This window comes from Rhagoletis pomonella, unplaced genomic scaffold, assembly GCF_013731165.1.
Source record: "Rhagoletis pomonella isolate Grant_MI unplaced genomic scaffold, Rhpom_1.0 Rhpom_scaffold_00011, whole genome shotgun sequence".
NCBI classification, from domain to species: Eukaryota; Metazoa; Arthropoda; class Insecta; order Diptera; family Tephritidae; genus Rhagoletis; species Rhagoletis pomonella.
The window spans coordinates 4,426,355-4,439,057 of NW_023458565.1; the positions used below are offsets into that span (position 1 = coordinate 4,426,355).

The window sequence follows — 12,703 nt, forward strand, 5'->3', positions numbered from 1 at the left end:
GACACAGGTATAAACTCTTGAAAGAAATATGTGTGGAGTAAAGTCGGTTTTTGGTTAACGAAATTCTTCCATAGCTATAAACAAGGTAATAATCAAAAATACATTAATAATACGACAGTTAAATGTATACGTATGTATGTACTTAATTTGATAATTTTTTAGCGTTGAGCAGTCAAGTTAGGCATTCAGGGTTACAATAATTCACATAAAGCTGAAAATTGGTACGAGTGCTGCAAATACCATTATAAATGAAATGACAAAAGTTCCCATCGATCTCACGTCTAAAAAAACATAAAAATGACTCAAGGTCAAAGGTGACAAATTTAATTTTTGCATTTTTCAGCAAAATGGTATGTTTTAAAAGTGTAGATTATGTAGATAAAAAAACTTTATAACATTTTTCTTCCTAAGAATTACCATAGCAGGGATATAGCAATTCAAAAAGTTGTGTCCTACGTAATTTGCACAATTTCCTCTGTACTTGTGGGTTAGTGTTTTTGTTTTTGGGAGTTTTTTAACACGTTTTCCTCGTTGGGCCTACTCCTCGACTTATTAGAGTCTTGTTTAACTAAATAATATAGCATGAAATAAAAAAATAGTACCATTTGAAGTGATTAAAGCGGTGTGAATTAAAAGTAATTAGATAAAAGTATTTTTCTAATTGATAATAACAGGCTAACCTAATATTCGCGGCTTGCGTGTTGGTACGCATGCCGTCGAATTTGTTTTTTTGCGTCACCCGAAATTGACTTGCATGCGTTTGCATTTGATTTCATTGAGCGAAACGTCAAATCAAAATGTCACGCAGAACAAAAATTGGAAATTCAATTTCGGTTGATCTCATACAAGTTGCATGTGCATGAGAAGTTTTTGACAATAAATTGGCGGCGTGCGTGGATATTAGGTTAGCCTGTTACACTAGTTTCCAATAAATCCCACCTGTTGCACTACACCATCACTTCTTATGTAAAATTTTCCGCTGAATCAGAATATGAAGTCAAAATATCATAAGCTGTAATAGGTTTCGAGATATAGCCAAATTTCGATGTGAAAAAGTGCACTCACTTAATTGCATATTTTTTTTATATATAGCTGGCGAATCTTAAATTTCTTTCTAAAATAGTGAAGCTTATTAATTTTACTATCTTCCACGTAAACTTAGTTTAGGAGCTAATCATTGATTTATAGACAATTTTGCATAATTTAAAAAAAAAAAGTATTTAAAAAATTTACTTTCGGTAAAAATATCAATATGAAAGAACCTGTTCACTTTTGGATTCTTGCACGTCAAAGCATGATCTTTCATAAATACAATTATATGCTCATCTATATTTAATAATAAATGTAGAAGTTATGAGCACTTAAGTAGAGATACATACAAAAAGTTTCTATACAAATTTATGGTATGGATACATACCTTTTACTGCAACTTTGAATCGCTATATCTCAGAAATGATAATCTTTAGGAAGAAAAGTGTTATAACAGTTTTTTATAGATAATTGTATTATCTACACTTTCGTCTCAACGTCCCATTTGGCTGAGAAATACGAAGAAGAAATTCATGTGACCTTTAACCTTGAATACATTTTTTTGCAGACGTGGGATCAATCTGGACTTTTGACATTTCATTTATAATGATGTTCGCAACACTCGTGCCAATTTTCAGCTTTATGCGAATTATTATAAGCTTCCCCTATTTACAGTAAAACCCGCTTAAGTACCTCACGAAAAATGTCAGCTTTTTGAGGTACTTAGGCGGGTTGGGTACTTAAAAGAACCCGCTTAAGTACCTCGATGCGGGTACTGAAGCGAACATAATTTGTGATGTAGTTACATCTTCTTGTTAACTTACATACCTAAATAAGTCCTAGAATAAAACATGAACATTTAATGAAGTATACGCTATTTAAAACCAAGATCGTAGCATTATTTAAACACGTAAACACATAAAGGGAGACTTTATTAAAAAAAAACAGATAAAGCAAAGTTATGTCATTTTCACAAGAATTAAATTAAAAAGTCATTGATTATACATATTTATACATACATATAAACATATCATTTTGGACCACATTCAAAATGATATTGTTTGTCACTAATGTATCGTCACTAGACACGAATAAAGGCGCGAGCTCAAAAGTTGACCGCGAAAAAAGGGGCATAAAAAAAAAACTTCAGCGAAGAAAGACTCTTAACATAGTTGACGGCGAAGAAAGACGCGTTAAAATATTTGACGGCGAAGAAGGACGCGTAAACTTATTTTCGCGGTCAACTATGTTTGCGGGTGTAATAGTATGTACATTCCGTAAATAGTTTTTGAGGAATAGTGCTGAAGTGGTAGTCCTTCGCCTACTATAAATCTATGATTACGCGTCTTTCTTCGTCGTCAACTAGGTTAGGCGTCTTTCTTCGCCGAAGTTTTTCTTAAGCGCCTTTTTTCGTAAAACTTTGTATGCGTCTTTTTTCGCCGTCGAAACACTAGCACGCCTTTATTCGGTCTTGTGACGGTATGTTTATTTTTCAATTTTTGAAATTTTTCAAAAAAAAAAATATTTCATTCCCTAACAAATACCATAGAAACTTATGGCCTTAAGCTGATGTCACATAAAACTTTTGCTTCGCTTTACGTGACAGATTCGCTTTGACAGATAAGATGAATTGTATGAAAATGCACAAAGCATGCCACATAAATCGTTGAAGCGGCAGCGCGAAGCGAAAAGATGGTCAACTCCCATCTTTTTGCGCGCTTTGACAATCAGCCGGTTTAATATTTATTTTGTTTCGTCCAAATTCGGGTTTTCATGCAGAAACATAAAACTTAATTACATTGCTGATAATTTTAAATCAAAATAATTAAAATCCACAGCAACTTTGATGAGTAAAAAAGCGGTACAACATTGTTTTCTTGGCGTTCATTGTGGCATACCTTTTGCGTCTGGCGCTTTGCTGGCAAAGTTATAAATGTCACGCAAAGCTACAAAGTTTTATCTGGCATCAGCTTTATTCATGAAAAATAAAGTAGCTTTATAAATTGAAAAATTTAAGAAAACGTCAGTTTTTAAAGCTCTTTAAACCAACTTTATTTTTTATGAATAAGGCCATAAGTATATATGCAGTTTTATTATTTTTAACATTGCTTAAGGAACAGAATTTATGCACATATACATACGTACGTGTATGAAAACATAAAAATATTCCTTTTTTAAAGTCGGTTAAGAAGGAACAAGCACCCGTTTAATGTATGCTTAATCTAGGAGCAGGTATCGTGACATAAATTTTTAGTATGGAGAAAATTAAATAAATTAAACCAACCGTCACCTAATATTTTTATCCGCGGGGAGTCCCTTAAGGACACCTGCAGGCTAAAATTAAATGGGTGCTGATATGATACAGTAGGGGTATTCTCTGAGTCTTGCAAAGCCCTTGCACCGTGCACAGATTGCACGGTAAAAACCGGTTTATCTATGGAACAGCTTTGCAAACCGTGCAATCCTGTGCAAGACTCAGAGAGCTGTGCAAGACTCAGAGAATACCTCTAGTGCCTATTAAGGCGGAAATGGTGGAAGGCAGAGATTTAAACTAAAATGTCTTTTCAATGCCTATAACTTTTGAATAAATAAAAAAAACTATATCCTACTTCTGTCTCGCTCTAGCTACAATGTGGCGAACAGTGTTCAAAATACATTTAATATATATACATGCCAGTTTTTTTGCCCAAAGTTAAAATATTTTGCATGCTTAATGGCAGCAGAAGACCGCCCATAGATTTAAAAAGGACCTTGCACATAAATAGAAAAAAACCTAAAGCTTATACTTCTTAGGTAGAAAAAAAACAGATTAACTAAACGCGCGTGCTGCCATTGATTTCTACAAGTACAATATTGACCTAATCAATCAAGCTTGTTAGAGCTAGAAGAAACCGAAATAAGGCCTCATGCTTAGCACTTCACGACAGGCGACAACATTCTTCATCTCAAATAAATCATGCAAAATGTTAAGCACGCACACACACCAGTACTAGTGCTAAATTTTGGAAGGCTTTGAGTGATATTTCCCATATTTTCGTGTGCATCGCCTCCATCAACAACCAACATAGCCTCTGTGAGGATGTAAAGGTGCCCAATTAATGCCATTAACCAAATAACTCGGGTACACACAACATCAATAAATGTTTACATAGAGATGGATTGGATGTTATTTTTTGCAAGAAATTTTGGAAAGTAGTTATTTTGCATGGCGTTTAGGCGAGAAGGGGCGACACTTTTTATACGAAATTTTTGTTGCGTTAATAGTTGATGGCTTTTAAGTCGGTTGAAGTAATAGAGCGACAGTAAATTAAATTTTCTGTTAAAATTAGGTAAATAATTTATAGGCTTAAAACCTTAAGAAATAGCAACTGCTGAGTTTTATTCATACGGCCATTGAATAATTAAGCTCTCGTTTGTCCGTTTTTAGATTTTAAGGCATAAACAAAAGCAGATTTTCTCTAACCAAATTTTCTTTATACATAGTAATTTTCTATTAATCAGCAGATCAAGCAAAGGACTTAAATCCAGGTGAATAAAACTTGGTTGAAACGAATAATAATAATAGACCGTATGAATCAAAAAATTATATTTCCACATCTTATCAAATCAGATAATATTTCGTTTCAGCTCCAGACCGAAATATGATATTTCCACGATTATATATTATATGTAAATTTAAGTACTGACTTATTATCTCTTCATCCAACGGAATATATGTATGTATATTTTTTGAAGTGAAACTTCTTTAGAGGCGGGTTGGTTGATTGGTTGGTTGGGAGTAAATTGGCAAATTGAAGGGAAATTGCACACGGAATTGGTTGCGTTAAAAGGTTAAAGAATAACACTTAGAAAATTACCAATACAAGAATGAAAGTAAAGGTGAGTATGTACATAGATAAAGAAAAGCATAAAGACAAAGATAAAAAATAAAAATAAAAATAAAAACAAAAACAAAGATGCTTAAAGATAAAAGCACGAATGAAGATCAAGGTAAATTTAAACACTTTACTTATATAAGGGTAAAAGTGAAGGGAAATATGTAGATGAAAAAAATTATAAACATAAAAATAAAAACAAAGATAAATATAAAGAAAAAGATGAGGGTGAGGATGCCGATAAAAGTAAAGATGAAGATAGAGGAAGAAAGATTAAAATAAAGGTAGTTATAGAGGATAGAATATAGATAGGCACAGAGACTCTATCTGGGAACTATTTTGGGAATTTAGAGATTTTCGAAATTCTCGGGACTTATCGATATAATAATCGATATTTTTTATCGGTTTTGTTATCGATATTTTTATCGTTTTTGTTATCGATTTTGCTATCGCTATTTTCGGAACATTGTTATTGGTTTTGTTATCGATATTGTTATCGAAATTTTTATCGATATTTATTTATTTTGATATCGATTATTTATCGATTTTGTTATCGGTATTTTTATCGATTTTGTTGTCGATGTTTTTATCCATTCTGTTATCGATATTTTTATTGGTTTTTGTTATCGATTTTGTTACCAATTATTTATTGATTTTGTTATCGATATTTTTATCGATTTTCTAGACGATTTTGCTACCAATATTATTTTATCAATTTTAGCTATCGAATTTTGTATCCAATTTCTAATCGATTTTGTTATCGATATTTTTATCGGGTTTGTTATCGATATTTTGTTGAATGTTACTATGGATTTTCTTATCGATAGAGTATAAAGATAAAAATGAAGATAGAGGAAAACAGAATAATGTATGTAAATGTAATTAGAATGAACAGTGGTAGAGGTAGGGATCGAGATAGAAAAAAGACAAAAAATATAACCTTAAGCAATAGCAGATGTATGTATGTATGTACATATGTATGTATGTATGTGTGTTTTTATGAGACAAAATAGATATGTAACGTAAGTTTCACTTCTCCAGTGTGACCCAGGCGCTCCTACCTTTTTATAACTGCATTTAGACAAAGATGAATTATACGGCGAAAGCCTTTCTACAACTTTCCACTTTTTAAAATTTTCTAAATGTTTTATGATATTAAAATTAAATTAGATAGATATAAATAAATACATACCCGAAATTTTCCTTAAATTTTTTGGTAAAAGGTTTTTTATTTAAAAAACAAACTGATTATTTTATTAATTCACAAAATTCTGGCCGCCAGTGTATATACATTAGGGTGATCCAAAAATGCATGGGAAAAAGTAAAGTCGAAATGTTTACGCTCTCATCCCCTAGAATTGTTCTATACCGAAAAAAAACAATTTTATTATTTTGACATCAAGAAATATTTGAGGTTTTCCATGTATTTTATATGGGGAAAACCCCACTTTTCGTATAAATTGTATAGAATTCTTGAAAATCAGTATTTTTCGATCGGATAACCCTGTTTCTCTTCAGGAGATTCCAAGTAATCATTTAACAATTTTTTCATAGTAACTATATTTTATGGGTCCGCCAAAAACACCAGAAAATTAAATAAGAGGACCAATTAAGTACCTTTAGTATTCAAAAATTGTTATTGGAAGTCTCGTGAAGAGAACCAGAGTTTTCCGATCGAAATTATTGATTTTCAAGAATTCTATTCCATATCTAGTGGTCTAAAAGTGGTTTTCCCAAATAAAATACATGGAAAACTTTTATTGAAAAATACTTGATTGTAAGTTTTCGTATTGTATCGTATGTAAGAAGCACGTATTAACGAAAAATTACACTGAAGATGGCACAACGTCGAAACTGGTTTGTCTGCAAACCAAACTTGACAAGGGATGACAAAATTAGTTTTCCCTTTAATTACTTTCGTGAAACTGGCTATTAATTATTTTCTGCAAACATATCTTAATGAAGCAGACCAACGATTTTATATGTATATATTTTTTTTAAATCTCACCCAATTACTTGTTATTCACAACACATCGATACCCCAGCGCAGCGCTACTCCTTAATCGCTCTTCGTTTTTTTCACCACTGGGGAATTTAATTGACACCGCTGTCCGCAACCTAAACTGGCATAAAAGTGGAAAAAATATCGCATGCGATAAATTTCTAACTGCGCTCAGCAGCTTTCAAGCTTTTGGTCAGTTATTCCTTATTGGACAAAAAGAAATCTTCAATGCGGAAATCTAATGAAAGAAATCATTGAGTATATTGTATAATTAAATATTTTAGAAAACCTTAGTTGCTTTAAAATTTTGTTTAATAGTTTATTTCCACCAAGCCTTAGCTGCAGTTAATGCTAATCCTAAATCAAACACACGCTTAATCGTTCATGTAAAATTTCAAAGCATCTTATATCAATTTGCGATCTAAGCAGTTTGCTTTTTTACTTTCAAAAGTTACTTAATTAAGAAATATGTCCGTATCAGCTACACATTAATTATTTATTACTAAAGCTTTCCATTCAACTTATTGTTAGTCCTTCCACCGCCATACGCCATACGCAAAAATCGCACTACAATCGCCGCCACTCGATGAGGACTATTCAGATGGGCGTGATGCTTTTCACGCTTCAATATATGAAGTTCAAAAGTATGATTGTTTGCGCGTAAAACGTTAATAACTTCCTTTTGTTTCTCCAAATTTATATAATCCGAAAGTTCAGCTTTCAGCACAAGATAGTGAATGTTGCGCACTCGCTCGGCCAGTGCGTTGACCAGTTCCGGCTGAGTGAACAACATTTCGACCAGCTTGACGCGATTGTCGCGTGCAAAATAATACATATCAGGATTGCTTTGTACACGTCGAACGCTGCGCTCCAGCAAAAATTCACAATGCTCTAATTCCACCGACTGCTCAGAGCCACGATATAGCAAATCTTTCAAACTCTCATAAGTGTAGAGGGGCGCTGGCTCTTGCAAACGATCCTCTTCATTGAGCGCTTTTTCAGTCATTACGGACGTCAAGGTGATTTGTATATTTGGTGGGAAGTATGGAGTGGTTAGTGCATCGATTGCAATGATCATGTCGACTTTGGTGGGAAAGAGTGCGGCATAGTAGAAACTAAGCGCAGCTCCCAATGAATGACCAAGAAATGATATTTTACGCCACTTATAGTAGCGAACGACACGATGCACGACGCGAATAAAGTCGTTGAAGTGGTAATAAAAACCCGTAGGAAAGTGTGTAGAACGTCCATGGCCGGGCAAATCGATGGCCAATAGGGGTCGGTGTGGCGCTATAAGTGGGGCCAAACGTGCGAAACTGCCGGCATTATCTTGCCAACCATGCAGGGCCAGTAGCGGTCGAAGGTGTCGACTGCCATACCAGCAACCAGCAATGTGTCCCCAGGGCATGGGAATTTGCAACTCGACGGGCTGTAAAAAGTAAAAAGAGGGTAAAGCAGCGCTAAGCACGCTTGTGCGTTAATTATATTTACTTACTTGGCTCTCCGACATTTCATACTCTTTAAATTCACGCCTCCACGGAACTGCAGTTGAATTTCGAAGTACACACTGTATGGTTAGTGACAGACTAAAACGCTCCCAATTCATAAATTAAATGAATCTCATAATCGCATTCCAAGTTAAAAAAATAAAATATCTATTAATTTATTAACCATCTTTAAACAAAAACAAGTTACTTTTACCTTTTGGCAAAAATAAAACACACATTTTTTACCAACGAACTTTGATCTCATTTAATGTATTAGTTTGCACGAGCTCATATTATGTACAGTATTGTGCCAGTTTTATGAAACTAAAAGTCAGAAAAATACATACAAATATAATGCTTTCTTTAGCATATAAATACGAGAAAATGTGGTTGTACTAGAAACAGACTACTACTACAACTAGACTGGTTCAAAAAAATCTACAATCTTTTTTTCAATATGCCCTGTGACCGAGTTCAAGAAATCACGCCAGTCGTTTCTTTTCTGTGCGAACTGATGCCAATTGAAAAGGCCTAGCCCTTCTCCACTTCGCTTTTCCATCGTAGGGGGCTTCCCTCTTCCTCTGTTACGTGACCCGCGTTGAATACTTTCAGAACTGGAGCGACGGTGTCTATTAAAAAGAGATGGCTAAGCCTGCACTATGTCTATGTCTCTCGACATACTTCAATAGCCGCCTAATCGGATGTTGTCATTGTCCATGCTTCTGTCTAATCAGTCCAAAGTAGCACTTGTTGGCCAGAGTGATTCTGCGTTGGATTTCGATCCTGACATTACTATGCTAGTCTCAAGTAAACGAAATTCTCGTTCACCACCATTCGATTTTCGTCTCTATATAATCCCGAAAAGGCAGAACAGACGTAGCCCTTGTTTTTACCGAAAATATCGTCCTGAGCAATTCAGTTCTGCAGATCTTATAATCTTCTCCAGCATTAGAAATCAGACGAACGGGAGTCGCCGTGTCTGAAACCCCGTTTGGTGGAAAACGGCTTGGAGAGGTATTTTCCAATTCTTCTGGAGCTGGCGGTATTTCTCAACGTCATTTACACTCCCGTATCAGTTTCGCGGGGATACCAAATTCAGATATCGTGGCGTACAGGCCACTCCTTTTAGAGCTATCGAAAGCGGCTTTGAAGTTGATAAATATATGAAGTCGTTCCCTTTCTCCCGGGTGTATGGTAAAGTTGGCAAGTCTAAAGCCACGCTGATAAGGCCCAATGAGTTCGTTGGCGGTGGGCATCAGTCGTTCTCACAATACGCTCGATAACTTGTAACATATGTAACATAGAAAGATTATCCAGCGGTAGTTGGCGCTTATGGCGGGGTCGCCTACCTTGTGGATTGGGCAGAGCACACTTAAACTCCAGTCGTCGGGCATGCGTTGATGCATGCAACTTATCAGCTGCTAGCCGACGTACTTGATTAGCCCCAGCAGCTTTGTCATATTTCAGCCGGCGGTGGGATATCGACTCCATCATCATCGACCGGGGGCTCGGGTGTGCCTTCTCCACAGCTTTCAGTGCTGCTAGAATTCAGTAGGATGGAAAAGTCTTTCCTCTATAATTCAAGCACGTTCTTGACATCGGTACCGTGCCGTAAGTCGCCTAACTGTCTAATAAAACTTTCGGATGTTTTTCCTATCCTGGCAGCATTTCAAGCTCTTCACACTCCGGTTTTTCGACCTCTTCTTATTGCGGCAAAAACGTCTCGCCTCCGTCTTCAGTTCGCTATACCGGTCCCACATAGCATAGTTCACGTTGCGCCCGATCGCAACGTGGCCCCGTAAGCGGCATCTTTTTCTCTGCAGCTTCTTGAAATTGGACTACTTCTTTGTAGTATCGATTCAATGAACGGGAAATGTGGGTCGACTGCTCCGATATGTCGGTTTGCTAAAGAGTACTCTCTAGGTGCAGGTTTGAGCATTAAAAAAAAATTTGCTTAGTTTTATAAAAATTTACAGTCATTTTGACAGCTGTCAACTCTGAGACTCTTAATTTGATATACAATTCGTGATCAGCATGTATAAGAACATGATGAGTGGAATTTTTAAAAAGATTTCATTTTAAATGAGTTGTCAGTCCAATTGACTGCTGTCAACTGTCAAAATATTAATTTGACGTAAAATTCGTGACTAACGTGTCTAAAAACCTAATAAGTGGCATTTTCCAAAAGAATTATTTTTTAGAGAAATTGACAATTAACTAGACCGCTGTCAACTGTCAAACTATAAATTTATGGCATATGCGGCAAAGCTTAAATTTTTTTTTACATATATATATATTGCAATTGTTGCGATTGTTGCAGCTGTGGCGACTGTCGGAATGGACAAGATTCCGAGCAGAAGCATCGCTAGATATCGTCCTGGGCAAGCGGTCTGAAAGGATGAGTTCCAGAGCCGCACTGCCTGGGAGGGTGGAAAGGGCTACTTTACACTCCGCGCTTTCGCTTCTCTTTATTTAAGTAATAACAATCCAGTATGCTGTGTTTCCGAGCCGCACGGACACTGGATTTCGTGTTGGGTAGTCGGTCTGAGGGGACGAGTTCTAGAGGATTTAGCATGACAGTAATATTGTAATACTACAGTTTTATCAGAATTATTTTTTTGTGTAAAACATGACCTTTCCGACCATTGTGAGTCGTAAGTACTTTCCATTCGGCAAAGCGAAATTTGGTTTAAAAATTTAAAAAACAACGATAAATAAAATAAATAATTAAAATTAAAAAAAAAAAAATTAAAAAATAAATAAAATAAAAACCAAAATATATAATGAACTGTGACATGTTAACGATACAAGTACATTGATAGCTATTTTTAATGCTTAAAATACTTAAAAAAAAAGATAAGATTTTGGGAATATAAATATTTTATATTTATTTGCACAATACTATAGCCATGGCTTGCATGTACATATGTAAGTATATCACAGAATGCTCACGTACAAACATACAAAGTATTTTTTATGAGTTAATTCATAAACATTAATTACAATCTAAATAAACGCATGCGTTTTCAAGTTCACAATTTACCCTTTGCCACCGTTTCGTTTTTGTTTTCAACACCTGGCTGCTCGGCGCGTACAACTGTCAATAGGCGATGTCGCTTCAAAAACGATGTGATCAACTCTGCCACAACCGGTGCCTCGTTCAAATGCACATGATGCTTGCCATTGGCAATCACATGTGTTTCAAAATTTGGATTATGCTTTTCTAATAAACGAATTAACTGCATCGATTCATCGTCCATATAGTTTGAAGCACCCGCTTTTATCACCACATAAGGAACTGCAGCTTCACTAATACGCATAGCCATGGCTTCAAAAAGTGCATGGTCTCCATCCAAAGCCGTTATGTACTTAAGGCGTGTGTCGCGCGAAAAATAGTATCGCTCGGGATATTTTTGTGACCTGCTCAAATTCCTTTCCAAAATATATTTGCAATTTTCCAGATCCACCGAGTAGCCCGACCCCTTATGCAGCAATTGCTCACACTCGGCAAACGTATAGTTTGGTGGTTCCTGCTGGGATGTGTCATCGACTAGACGCTGATTATCTTGCAATGCTTTGCCCATCGCATGTCGAAAATATTCTATTTTGTCTTGTGGCTTCAAATCCGGTCTTTTGATGGCATCAACCCCTATTAGTACATCCACTTTTGTGGGGTATAGTGCTGCGAAGAAAAACACTACCGCTCCACCCATGGAATGACCCAGCAATGAAATTTTCGGCCAGTTGTATACCTTCATCAGTCGCAGGACAGCACGTACATATTCTAGAGAATGGTAAACTGTTCCAGGTGGTAAATGTGTAGAATATCCATGTCCGGGCAGATCGATGCAAAGCACACTGCCAATTGTTTGTATGAGTAGGGGTGCCAATTTGGCAAAGCTGCCACAATTATCGAGCCAACCATGTAAAGCTAGCAGCGGTCGAACTGTATGATCGCCATACCAACGTCCCGAGATATGGCCCCATGGTACGGGAATTGTGATTTCTGTAAACTGAATAATGGACACAAATTCAGTGCTGATTATAAAATTTACTTTGAAAGCTTATTATTTAAAAAACGCTGAATGAAAAAAATAGTAATTTGTACATTATTTAATTGCTCTTATTTCTGCGTGCCCCCTTAAGCTTAGGCTCACATTTTAACATCAATCAAGTACATAATTTCAAAATCGCAGCTATCAACGCAAACAAAATTATTGAACTCAACAATTCTGAACATATTTATTTTGTAAAGATAACATTTGGGCAGAGAACGTTTATAACTGAGAAGGCGCATTTTCTCTGTGAAC

At 35.7% G+C, this 12,703-nt stretch overlaps 2 protein-coding genes across 2 annotated transcripts in view; both read right to left on the reverse strand.

Moving 5' to 3' along the window:
• Positions 1-7,408: 7,408 nt before the first annotated feature.
• Positions 7,409-8,416, reverse strand: LOC118747111 (probable serine hydrolase). Its single transcript, XM_036481102.1, has 2 exons — positions 8,402-8,416; positions 7,409-8,335 (listed from the first exon to the last, which is right to left on the reverse strand). The coding sequence occupies exons 1-2, from the start codon at positions 8,414-8,416 to the stop codon at positions 7,409-7,411; spliced, it is 942 nt and encodes a 313-aa protein (XP_036336995.1).
• Positions 8,417-11,415: 2,999 nt separating this feature from the next.
• Positions 11,416-12,703, reverse strand: part of LOC118746992 (probable serine hydrolase) — a 10,123-nt gene continuing 8,835 nt past the window's right edge. The window contains exon 2 of the mRNA XM_036480986.1: positions 11,416-12,406. Within this exon, the coding sequence (XP_036336879.1) occupies positions 11,426-12,406 (981 nt within the window). The 3' untranslated portion in view covers positions 11,416-11,425. The remainder of the gene's footprint in view (positions 12,407-12,703) is intronic.